The sequence below is a fragment of the Anolis carolinensis genome, chromosome 1 (genome assembly GCF_035594765.1).
Source record: "Anolis carolinensis isolate JA03-04 chromosome 1, rAnoCar3.1.pri, whole genome shotgun sequence".
In the NCBI taxonomy this organism is placed as follows: domain Eukaryota; kingdom Metazoa; phylum Chordata; class Lepidosauria; order Squamata; family Dactyloidae; genus Anolis; species Anolis carolinensis.
The window spans coordinates 81,200,574-81,214,066 of NC_085841.1; the positions used below are offsets into that span (position 1 = coordinate 81,200,574).

The following is a 13,493-nucleotide window of genomic DNA, read 5'->3' on the forward strand; positions in this document are numbered from 1 at the left end:
GATTTATTTGGATGAAAAATACTACTCAGAGCAACATTGTTCCTGGCTCTGATGAATTGAGCATGTTGGAATTGCCAACATTGGGAGAAAACGGAGACTTTCAAAGAGTGTCCTTTGGAAGTGACACTGCTTCATGATTCAGCCAAACTAATCATAAGAAAGGATTGTATGCAAGTATGGCAACAATGACAGCTGACATTCCTTTCTGCTATAGCAGTGTTTCAGTACTAGGAGTATTTCATCTACAGATAATATTGTTACATTTCTGTCAATAGCTGAAATTCTCTGTTAAACAAGAACTGTGGTGGCAGTACACCATTTTGTATTTTCTTTCTCTCTCAACCACAAACACACATACTGTATGTATATACACATTCTGAAATTATGTTAAGAATTCAGCACCACATATAAGGGGTCAAATATATTTTAATGGCATCTACAATCCAACATTAATTGAAAATTCAGATGTATTTAGCAATCATACTGTTTGGGAGGGATGCAAATAAAATATACTGTAAACAGCTCAATATCATAGTTCAGATATTTAATGAGAACTATGGCTTCTTTCTAAGCTATAGAATCAAATGGAAATGATTACAAAGTTTAGCTATCAAGAGATGGGTTTTAGATTTTGGATGCCCCAAAATAATATATGCAAAGGGAAAAAAACAAAGAAACACAGTAGATCATACAGCTTAGCTAAATCCTGAAATCTGAAATCAAAAATTATTAAGATGGTTTCCCCCAAATATCATTTGAATACTCTCTCTACATTTTCTAGCTTGATATGACAGCACCTAAGAAAATATTCCCACTACTTTCAGCATCACCATTTGATGTTTTCTGCCCTTTTCCTCTAAAGGGCTGAACCCTTCCTTCAAAACTGCATTTACTTACACTGCATTTCCAGACAATGTTGATTGATATTTCTGACAACCCTCACCTTGAAATTATAAAAAGGATAGCATAAATTCCACATCACTGGATCAGATGTATGCAGAACTGGTACTGAGAGTTCAATTCGCTTTCCCAGACGGTTCCTGTTACTCTGTTAAGAAGTGAAGGCAGGCCATAGCTGCAGGCTACACTATAGAAAGAATCTGATACAGAGACAGATTTTGCAGGGTTTTTTGTCAGATGAATCAAAAGGTTTTGTGCAACTGTGTTTCTCTGACAGGTTGAAGGTAGGAGTAATGGACTGTTAGTTTTTTAAACAAAGGTCTCATTCACTGCCTGTAGTTAGCAATTTGAGGGCTTTCTGTAGATTCTGCACTGCAGTGCTTACATCTTCATACTGCAAAGCACTGCCAGCATATTTGCAGTATTTCTGGGCCTTGGCAAAGTCTTCAGGAGTCAAACGAATTTCCCCTGTGAAAATAAAGACAGATGACCAAAAGTTAGGGTCATTATATAACACACATATTTACTGAAGCACTTGAAATGACTTGTTAATATCAATTGTGAATACCAAAGATGCCTGATACCCTTTATGAGTAAGCCAATACTTTGAGAGAGATTTGCCCTTTATTTGAAGCCACTAAGGAAGGCTTTTAAAAACTCTAGTCAATTAAAGGGTAATCATGTTACAATCTACACAAAAACCAAGTACAATGCCTCATGCGTTAATCTTACATTTCCCCTCTTTTCCCCTCAGCTGGGAACACAACTGAGGCCATTCATGCTACTTCTGTATAATTTGTCTAGACAAGGGGACATCCCTGTTACAAGATACACTCATCCTGTGATGCAAGATATGCACAGCATTGCTGTATATTCTTTTCCCTGATGAGTAAAAAGGAGCCAAAAATTATGTATTATTAATACAGCAACAATTTGGTGCAAGCAGCAGAATTTTACGGAAGAAAAAAACACGAGGAACTTGTTCATTTGAAACAAAAAATTAATCCTCTACACTTAATGGAAAGTTTGAAACTACAGGTGTCTCAACATATATTTATGAGACAAAGGAGCTTCATTTCAGGGTGTGTGTGTGGGAGCTACCAGCTATTTGGTGGGCATAGACTCATTGGAACTTGTAGCTTCTTTGGCGCAACCTATTAAAATGGTCCATCTCAGGAGTTTTGTGGATCCGGGTGGATTTATGATGGCTCTAAATTTCAAATATGTATCACTGCAAGTTGAGCTTTACATTCCAGAATGGATAAATCCAACTGTCTCAACTGGAGTAAATCCACTGGATCGGTGGGACTTATTTCTTTTGCTTACAAGTTACCACGTATACAGTGGGCTTACTCTAGTTGGGATTAAAATGACTTCAGCAGAGGAACTGTTTACATTGATGGAATATTACATAACTGCTGTCCATTACAATTTTTGAGTTACTTCCACTGTTGAAGAACTAGATTTGTTTGCATAATTAGTGTTAGGTCCCAGCCAGCTAGGGCACCAAGGCCTGCAGTGTTTTGGGACCTGCACTTTGACATAGATAATGATGAGGAATTTACTGACATTGCACCCTCCACAGAGGGGCCTTTACAGCTGCAGGTGCCTGAAAATGTTGACGCTGGAGATTTGTTAATTGGAGAGGATTCTTCTAGTCCTCCCTCGCAGATAGAGCCAGATGTGGAAGAAATGCCTGGGAACGGGGTTTTTAATCGTAGAGATTTTGTGACTAGACAAAGAAGTGCAAAACAGGAAAACCGCCGCAGCCAGAGACTGGCAAACAGATGGGAAAATGGGTAGCGTTCCCTTGGGAAAGTTTTGGGAGTTTGTACTCCCCAAATTCTGAACAGCCCAGAATCTGTTAAAAGTGTGTTGTTCGGTAGATTCCCTTGCGGTGTCAGCGATGCTTTTTGGAGAAAGGTTTCTCCGTTCCTAGTTCCTGTTTCAAGTTTCCAGTTCCAGTCGGGCCGTGCCATGCCGCAACTCTCAAGTAGACCCTGACTTTACTTCGGATGTTATTCCTTGTTCCTGATTCAAGTTTGCCTCAGCTTTAGCAACTTTGTTACCTTGATTGCTACGAAGCATTTCCAGTAGATAGAAATCTGTTTCCTGCCAGCCTTGCTTCCCTGTATAATTTCATGGACTTTGATTTCTTGGGAGAACTATCGAGTTCTCATTGTGGAACTGTCACTGACTTTCTGAAAAGAACTAATCCTTACTCAGACTCTATACCTAATTCCTTTTGGATTTATAATTGTTTTAATAAAGATATAGTGTGTTATATTGGCTCTTGTCTGGTTTTCGAGTGCTCACGCTGCCTTGGGGTGCAACAATTAGTGTTAAGCGTCAAACCTGGTATTCATTAATTATTTTTGTTGTTCTAATGAAGTTAACTAGCTGGGTTCGAATGTTTCCTTCCTTGAGTGGAAGGAGTCTTCCTTTGACGGATGAAAACATTCTGTTGCAGGAAGCGCCTTCTGCTGGAGGAAGGGAAACTCTGGATCAAATCCAATGCATTTGGCAATGACTGAGTAGTCAACTGGCCAAATCTTGTTTTGATCAGTTCACAGCCCAACCTTTCTAACAACTTATAAAAATACTCAGTTTAGGATTCTTTCTATTATTTTGGATATACTTTTGAAGTATTTATTTCAGAAGCAGTCAAGCTTCTGTGTGCCCATAGCAGACAATATTCACTTCATTGCTGCATCAAATATAACAACAAATGTTCTGTGAAAAATACTGAATTTCTGTCAACTATAACTTCAGTACTGAATCACGTAATTTATTTTACACTTATATTTGTAATATGCAGCTGAAAATCCATCAGCATAAGTTTAAGTCCACATTTCATTTTTAAGGTTTGGTCAGTGGTGACCTCCTTCCCTTTGAAAAACACAGCAAGAACAAATTACCCCAAAGACCGTCTCAAGGACATTTTGTTTTTTTATATGAAGATGCCAAAAGCAACTTGAAAATCATTCTTTTAGAAAACAGACAAGGCATCAGTCCAGTATTCACCGGACTTTTTGGAACAAAGCCTAAATTAACCAATCTAATCTTATTTTTACAGTACCTACTCTATTACATGTTATGTTGGCAACAGGTCTTATTATTATTGAGGCCTACTTCAGATATCATTATAGCAACATTTCAGGAAAAGGGTTTACCATTATTTGTAAATGACTAAGAAAAAACTGGAAATATTTCAAAAAGAGAAACATTTTAAAATAAGAGAGTTTTATATATATAAAGTAGATGCTTTTTGCATCAACTGAAAGAACCAAATTTTGGAATATCAAAAATATTGACACTTAAGTAAGGCTCTGCCTTTTGCAGCCTAGAAAAAGCAAGACTCTGCAAATCCAAGGATAATATTAGCATAGTAGTTATATTTGTTGCTGCAATGTGACAGTCCACAGTTAACTTCTACCAACTATGAATCTTTCAGCTAAACAGTTTGGCACCTGATACAGAAGCTGAAAATTTATTCAGATCAGAGATAAAGGAATTTGGCTATTGAGGAAGGGAAGCAATTTTAAATATATGAGAAAATATGTATCTATTTTAAAACTGGCTATTTGTGGAAAATGGTAGAATATCAGTTAGTCATACCTTTCTTGATGTCCTAGACAATCTGCGTACCTAGACTAACAGTTTGGGGTTTTTTATGTACTGCAATTTCTAGAAGCCTTAGCTAGTATGGCCAATGGACAGGATTTCTGTGAGCTTAAATTGAATCTGTTGAGAACCACACATTCATACATTACACAAAACTGATCAACACAGTTTGCCAGGATGTGACCTCTTTGTTAGGTTAATACAACTATGTCCTTTTCATAAGATAACAGATAATTAATGAATGCCCACTACAGTAAGAAAAGCAAGGGTAATTTGCTTATATGTTTTAATATTACTGCATTCTGTTATAGTGTGGCATATAGCTATCATTAATAAGTAACTGCTTTCTGAAGTTTATGTGGAATTATTTTATTACGGACCTTTATTATTTATTTATTTATTTATTTACTCCCAGCATTGGACCTAAAGTGGCTTACTAATAGGATAAAGAAAGGTAAGCTTAAAAAATCATAGAAAAACTAAATTAGATAATCATCACATTAAAGCATAATTAAATTTTAAAAATATCATTATAGAAATGGCTGATCTTATGCTTCTCATCTGATATTACTATATATAGCAATAATAATAAGAATAATAGGCTGCTGTTTCTCCTAAAAGATACTCAAAGCAACTGATAGCACTAAAACAATACAATATATGGTCATCCATCAAAGAAAACAGTAACATTGCCATTTCTCTGGTACAAAAACTAACAACTTTCAGGTCTTCTTAAAAACTGCCAATGTATTTGGATGTGTGGCATGAAATCCATATTTCTTTATTTTCAACATAACAACCACAGCATTTTAAAAATCTAAGTCTTTGGCCACAGACACCCTAGTGAAAAGCACATCAGTTATGATAGATCGGGGTGGGCAGTGCATGGTTTGGGCGTGGAGCCACCAAGAAGGGCAAGATGCGGCAGAGGATACGGAGGGCTACTTTTCCATTGTGGTTGGAGTGAGGCAGCCTGCTACAGGTTCAACCAGCCTCCTCACCCCCCAAGAACTCTGAAAAAAAAAACCTGAAACTGGAAGAGACTTTCACTTTTGATTTTTGGGTTATGGATTGTTGTGGAAGCCTCTTGACCTGGCAAAACTAAAGCCAACTGCTTCTGAACTCCTCTAGAAACAGTAAACATAATTTTTCATAATTTGTTTCCTATATTTTCTTTCTTGAAGGGAGAATACATATGACAAAAGCCTTGGTGGTCACACATAGTCAATCAGGCACACTACATCTGCCTCATTATGGAGTATATATGATTCTAAGGGATGTATGGATGGATTGCCAGTATCTGACTAGATTCCAAGACACAGGCAATGTATTTTATATGGCAAAATTGTAAATGTGATTTAGAACTTCACAACAGTCAGTGTACTTTTCATATCTGGACAACATATATTACCCTTCTGAGCAGTTCTCACTGAACAAGACTAACTGTTATTCCATTTTGGCATTTTCATATTTTACAAAGCATGTAAGACAGTTTTAAGTTAGAGGGTCAAAACGACATCAAAATATGTTTTGTACAAAATGACAACAACAACGACAAAGTCAGTTTTGTGTGATCACACAGAATGTTCTAATTAGAATTTTTTAATTTTTAAAAATTTTATAGCACATTCTAGTTGCTTCTAAAGCGTTTTGTTTTAACATATTGAACAGTCTCACACACAAAATAGGATAGGAAAGGATAGCAAAGGAATTATGCTGCACATAATCTACTAATCCTAACGTGTCTAATCCTGGCCAAATATTACAATAATAACATTCCATCAGTGTTTTGATTATAGAATAAGTTGGAAAAATATGACACATACAAGCAGTCTCCAAGTTATGAACAAGATAGATTTTGTAGGTTTGTTCTTACGCTGAATTTGTAAAGTGTAACTCCAGCCTATTTTCTTTAGCTTTGGATAACGGAGTGAAGGGTTATCACTCCTGTGGTTTTGCTGTCTGGGCCAGAAGACTTCACTTAACTTTCTGTCCCTGTGATGATTGGATTTAAAAAAATTGGCTGGTTGTGGAAACAAGGATTGGCAAGAAAACTTCAGTTGAAAGACCTTTTCCCTATAACTCTTTCAGGAGAGAATTTCCCTTCCAAGAGGTAGATTTCTTTCAGTTCCTGTTGTCTTACGCCTGTTCTTAACTATGAGTCGCTTGTAAGTCGGATGTTTCTAACTTGGGGACTGACTGTAATGTCATATATATATATATATATATATATATATATATATATATATATATATATATAAACATACTCTTTTTTAAAGCATGAAATACTATTTTTATGTGTGAAGGGCTTTCAGCTAAAATATTAAGAATGACTGCTGCTAGAAGTCATGCTTAGTTCAGTCTTTATTCTTTTAAGACAATTGTTGTAAATTTATGCATTACACTTACTTTCAAGTACAGGTCTACAATTCCATATTCATATTCAGTCATTAATACTTTTTGAATAATTCAAATTGTTGTAGAGAAACAAAATAATTACCTCCAGGTTGGACATTATAAAGTGATGGATCTACAATGGGAATATTTTGAGGAGTGGGTTGAATTGTACTGCTTGTCACACCTGTGGGTTAAAAAAAAAGAAAAAAACCCCTCTGTTTTTGCATTTCAAACAGCTGCACAATCTACTTTACAGGTTGCTGTGAAATGTGCTGCTTCCAAAACAATATAAACTCCTTTTAAAATTAAACATTAAGAAGAACCTAATAACTGATATACAATGTCTATAATCTCATGACTTTATTTTAAATGCAATGAAAAATAATTTATAAAATTTCAAAATATTTTCAAAAAAGAACATTAAAACCATAATTTATGAGCCATATATTAATATAGTATCTAATATTAAAATGTTTATGTCAATTTGTGATTTTAATAGTTCAGTTACACAAACATGGAAAAGAAGTAAAATAAACATGTGATAATTGCACACCACATGTGAACAGCAAGATTAGAAATTTAAGGAAAAGGGATCACACAAGCTTCTTTTTTCACATACATACGACTCTATGATTACTGCAGTGGAAGTAAATTGGAAAGAAACAATTAGGCTCCTTCTCTGTTAAAAGTCCAAGTCAATATTTAAATAACAGCCACTACAAAGAATCTTTCTACTACTTATAAGGCTTAAACACATTAACTCCGAAGGAAATTCCACTGTTCAGTGATGTTTAGATCTAAATAAGTGTTTAAAGGATAGAACTGAATATGCTACTATTTCACTTTTTCATCTTTAAAAGTGTTTAAATATACTACAATTATATTTCATTTTAACTCTTACTTCTAATTAATTTAACCTTGTTTATAGCCAGTACAATTCCTCCACTAGAACATCTACATCTTCATTGCCAAACTTTTCTCTCATATACACAGAAGAAGAAGGGAAAAGCAAAGTGCTCCTAATAAGATCTAAGATTCAAACCTTCAGCTCAACCCTACAATAAAACTATAGCTATATCAATTTACTGGGAAAATATTCACAGCCCAAAATCTAACATTAACATTGGTACTTACTTAGGCGATCCCTCGTAGTTCGAGGAGGAGTGTCTTCCATCTTTGGTGTCTTGGGGGTGGGTTCTTAGGTGGCTGAAGAGACCTATTCTTGATTTGCATGTTCTCCCGCAGTGAGGACATCGGTTTCCAGGTGGAAGGCGGTCCCAGTCAGGGTTGGCTTGACGGGCCTTCGTCTTGGCACGTTTCTCCCTTAGACCCTCCATTCGTGCCTCTTCGAACTCCGCAGCACTGCTGGTCACAGCTGACCTCCAATTAGAGTGCTCAAGGGCCAGGGCTTCCCAGTTCTCAGTGTCTATGCCACAGTTTTTAAGGTTGGCTTTAAGCCCATCTTTTCCTTCCCACCAACATTACGTTTCCCGTTGTTGAGTTTGGAGTAGAGTAGCTGCTTTGGGAGATGGTGATTGGGCATTTGGACAATGTGGCCAGTCCAGCGGAGTTGACGGCGTAAGAGCATCGCTTCAATGCTGGTGGTCTTTGCTTCTTCAAGCACACTGACATTTGTCCACCTGTCTTCCCAAGAGATTTGCAGGATTTTTCTGAGGCAGCGTTGATGGAAACGCTCCAGGAGTCGAGTAGACCGTCTGTAGACCGTCCATGTTTCGCAGGCGTACAGCAGTGTTGGGAGGACAATGGCTTTGTAAACAAGCACCTTGGTATTTCTATGGATGTTTCTATCATCAAACACTCTCTGCTTCATTCTGAAAAATGCTGCACTCGCAGAGCTCAGGCGGTGTTGTATTTCAGTGTCAATGTTGACTTTTGTGGAGAGGTGGCTGCAAGGTAGCGGAAATGGTCAACGTTTTCTAATGTGACACCATTTCTAATGTGACACTGGCATTGCAGAGGGATTAGCTGGTGCCTGTTGGAAGAGCACTTTGGTTTTCTCAATGTTCAATGAGAGGCCAAGCTTCTCGTATGCTTCTGTTTAGAGTGGCTTGTAAGTCTTGGTTTTGTTCCCTGCATTTTTTTCTTGGAGTTGTCATGCAGTGAAGATCGACCACTGTTCCTCTGGAGGGACGGAAGCCGTTCTGGGATTCTGGGAGGGTGTCTTCTGAAACAGTGAGAAGGCGGTTTGCAAGGATTCTTGCGAGAATTTTCCCAGTGGAGGTTAGAAGGGAGATACCGCGATAGTTCCCGCAGTCTGTTCTATCCCCTTTCTTGAAAAGGGTGATGATTTTGGCATCCTTGAAGTCTGTTGGGATTTTTTCAGTCACCCACACTTTTTCAATGAGCTGGTGGAGTTGTTGTATCAGCTCAGGTCCACTCTCTTTGAAGATTTCAGCAGGGATCCCATCAGGTCCGCTGGCTTTATTGTTTTTTTGTTGGCTGATGACATTGCTGACTTCTTCCAAACTAGGCAGTGCTGCAAGCTCATCCCTGGTTTGTTGTTGCGGGATTTGTGAGAGGGCCTCTTCGGCCACATTGGAGCTGTGATTCAGCAGGTTCTGGTAGTGCTCTTTCCAACGTAGTGCAATTGTTGTTTTGGGATATTAGGAAAAGACGGGGTCGGAAACAGCAACTCGAATGGCATCTTGCTTCTCACCAAATGCGGACAGCACAACCTTGTCATCACCAACACACTCTTCTGCCAGCAAAACAAGCTCAAGACATCATGGAAGCACCTCCGGTCAAAGCACTGGCACCTTTTGGACTATGTAATTACACGTGCCAGAGACTGCCGCAATGTGCTTCTCACAAGAGCCATGATAGGTGCTGATGACTGCTGGACAGACCACAGGTTAATCTGATCCATGATGGCTATCAAGATCGTCCCCAAACGCATACTCCAAGGAAGAAAAACTAGGCACAAAATGAACACCCAAGCCCTTCAGGAGCCCTCCAAATGAGCCCTTCTCCAAACAACACTCAAGGATCATCTACCCACAGAACACCTCAAAAATGCTGAGGAACATTGGAACAAACAGAAGACCTCCATCATCACAGCCTGCGAAGAAACCATTGGATACCAAACTAAGAAACATCAAGACTGGTTTGACGATAACGACAAAGAAATCCAACAGCTAATTGATCACAAAAGGAAAGCCTTCCAAACATGGCAGAGAGACACCAACTGTGCTGCTAAGAAAAAGATCTATGCCAGTGCAAAATCTGAGGTCCAAAGAAGGACCAGAGAACTCAAGAACATCTGGTGGACAAAGAAGTGCTGAAGAAATCCAACACTTTGCAGACACCCATGATGCTCAGGGATTTTTCAAAGCCACAAAGATAATTTATGGACCAAGAAACCGTGGCATACAGCCTCTACGCTCATCAGATGGAACCAAACTTCTGAAGGACAAAACATCAATTGCACTACGTTGGAAAGATCACTACCAGAACCTGCTAACATTGGTAATGACGCAACAGCATGGTATTTTTCCTCCTCTCATCATATCTCCCTGAAAACCAGTCCCAAAGGGTTTGCCAAATCCCAAGGCAGATTTACCATGACATTTAGATATTTTTTTCAAACTATAATATTTACAGTATGTCACAAAGGAAACATATACTATAGGAGGGATTTAAAAGAGAAAATGGCCAAACATCACTTGTCACCTGCAGGTTTCAACTCACACCATCCATGTACACTTATAAGTGAGCAACAGCCCATCTTTGACACTGTCACTTTCCTCTCACAAGCTTTGTGTTCTTGGCTTAGGTTTGCCTAAACAAAGGCTTCCAATCCTGTAACAGACTGAAATACCAACTTGATTCCTATTTCAACTCTGAAAACAACATTACAAGAGGCAATAATGTCACTCACAACATGAGCAGCTAAATCACTTGCTCAACTTACAATGTAGTCAATGCTTTATTTTGTCAGCAGTTTCCTTTTGAATTCTACAAGGAGTCGGATCTCTCTACTTCTATGCAAAATGATGGACATTGTCATTGACCTGAATTTAATGTTTGTACATCAAAGAAACTTCAATATGAAAGGCTCTCAAAAAACAATTCATTACGCAACTCCATTCTATAACCAGTGATTTTAATTGGGATAAGAATGGGTTGCTTACCTGTAACCATGTTTCTTCGAGTGGTCACCTGTGACCGCTATGCATTTAATAAAGACTCTTGGCCCGGTGGACAGGCCGAAAGGGAGAACGGAGAAACTGTAACAACGGCGAGCAATCTTAAAACTAAGAAACCTGCGATGGGAAGGCCTAATAGAAATGTGGAAGTAGGCTTGCTTGAGATCAACAGTCGTGAACCAGTCACCCTTCGAAGTAGGGAGAGGATCACCGGGAGCGTCATCATCCTAATCTTTCTACATATGATGTAATAATTCACTCCCCGAAGGTCTAGGATAGGGCGCAAGTCACCATCCTTCTTAGGGACCAGGAAGTACCTCAAGAAGAAGCATCTACCTAGGTCCGGGCCCCCAAATCTGGAGACTCGGTATCTTGGTCAATGGCGTCAGGCAATATATGGGGCTCTAACAGTCCTATGGAAGAGCCTGAATCTGAGTCGATAGCAACATCATTTAGTTGTGATGTCTGGACTCCGGGGGTAGGTTGCCTCCCCTGGATAGGTGGTGTAGGAACCTGGGCAGGAGCAGCCACTTGTTGAATCCGAGGATGGTTCTGTGGTAGCTGTTGTGCAGAATAGCCCGTTGAGCCCAACTGTTGGGCTGGATACATAGGTGCGCTCATGGAAAGGCATAGTATCGAAGCTGCTGGCTAAGATGGAGGTGTTAAAGCCCCTTGTCCATGTGCAGAAGTGTGATGAGTTCTTGAGGAGTGGTGCCTACCTACGAGAGGAGCGATGAGGCATGAGGGAGCAAAAATAATCTCTGGTATAAATTGGGTTCCTGTGGAAATAATAAGGGGAAGGAGACCCGATTCCATAAGAATGCCCTCCGTAGGTGGAGCTTCGAGACCGAGATGAGCGATCTTCTCCCGAGCAAAAGCTCCATGAACTTGAGAAGGGGGACCTGTAGTGTCTCCTACGGGACCGACGGTGGTGCAAGCGCCTTGAGGGTGCATGGTCCCTTGCTTGAACCCTACACCCCTCAGCCATGGCTGTTGTGGCTGATGATACCATCCCTAAGACGGCTGCAAGGGGCACAGGTTCGTGCGGCACTTCTCTCTCTCTCTGCAAGGTCGGGGTGGTGGCGTGGCCATCCGGCTCTCGGCTGCGCTCGTGATCGATCCCTCTGATGACGAGAGCCGTGTGGAGCTAGGGAGCTCGAGCTCTGGGGCGGAAGGACCCGCCCCATCCAGTCCCGGTTGGCGGGTCGAAGGTCCCAACACTGCTGACTGATCCTCCCTAGGGCTATTGCTTCCGCTGGGGCTGGCAGCGAGTGGGGGAGTCCACGCCTGAGCACTTGGTACTTCCCCTCTTTGCTTGTTGCCTCCCTCACGTTTTAAGGGGCTCTGAAGCCCGCAGAGGGGACCTTGGGTCTTTTAACCTTTGCCTTCTTCGGGAGAGTGGGTATCAATTCCGGGGCTCCATCTGAAGGTACGCATAGTTTGGTTGAGGGCACAGGGCCATGGCCAATGCCACTATTGGGCTTGGAAGAGGCCCATTTTGGAGGCTGAGCAGGCGGTGGCAGCAAGACTTGCTCATACAACAGTGCCTTTAAGCACGTTTCCCTGTTTTTCCAGGCTTGCGGATAAAAGCCTGACAGCGTGTCCTTCGCCCAGGCATAGAAGGCACATTGCATGGCCATCAGTGTCAGGCAACTTGCCTCCTCACTGACAGCACTTTTTGAAAAGGCAAGGAAAGAACTGGCCCGAGGAGTAGTCGACAGTTTGGGTTCAATCACTGCGATCAGGGTCCTAATCAGCAGGCAAAGAATGGTCAGGTGAGGTCAGAAGTCAGATCCAACAATTCAAAGTATATATCTATCGCTAATTTAGAAAGGAGTGTAAAAGGCTAGAGAGCAAGAGAATCCAACTGAATGCGGCGTAAAAAAGGAACTTGGGTGTCTGCCCCTCCCACTACCTATATATACTACAAGGGGAGAGTGGGCAGGGCCCCTGCCAAAAATTGTATCTTTGAGCTTCTAGAGCAGGGGTCTCCAAACTTTTCAAACAGGTGGCCAGTTCACGGTCCGTGAGACAGTTGGAGGGCCGGACTATAGTTAAAAAAAAACTATAAACAAATTCCTATGCACACTGCACATCTCTTATTTTGAAGTAAAAAAAAGGAACAAATGCAGCCTCAATGTTAATCATCATCATCATAATAATAAAAATAATAAAGAGGGTGTGAAGAGACCCCTTGGGCCATTTAGTCCAATCCCCTTCAACCTTTGTGCAACAAAAGCACAAGCAAAGCACCCTGACAGATGGCCACCGAGCCTCAATGTTGTTAATCATCATCATCATCATCATCATCATCATCATCATCATCATCATCATCATCATCATCATCACACAGTCCTAAACACTTAGGAAGTATTTAACTTGTGATTTTGTGATACGAAATCCAGC

General features: G+C 40.2%; 1 protein-coding gene across 2 annotated transcripts in view; it reads right to left on the minus strand.

Annotated features, from left to right (window-relative positions):
* Positions 1 to 408: 408 nt before the first annotated feature.
* vta1 (vesicle trafficking 1) overlaps positions 409 to 13,493 on the minus strand; it is a 55,067-nt gene continuing 41,982 nt past the window's right edge. Inside the window, exons 7-8 of one of the 2 annotated variants that reach the window (XM_003215703.4) lie at positions 7,025 to 7,105; positions 409 to 1,368 (exon numbers count right to left, since the gene is read on the minus strand). In XM_003215703.4, the coding sequence (XP_003215751.1) occupies positions 1,223 to 1,368; positions 7,025 to 7,105 (227 nt within the window). In that variant the 3' untranslated portion in view covers positions 409 to 1,222. The remainder of the gene's footprint in view (positions 1,369 to 7,024; positions 7,106 to 13,493) is intronic. The other variant, XM_062977984.1, reaches the window with a different exon arrangement.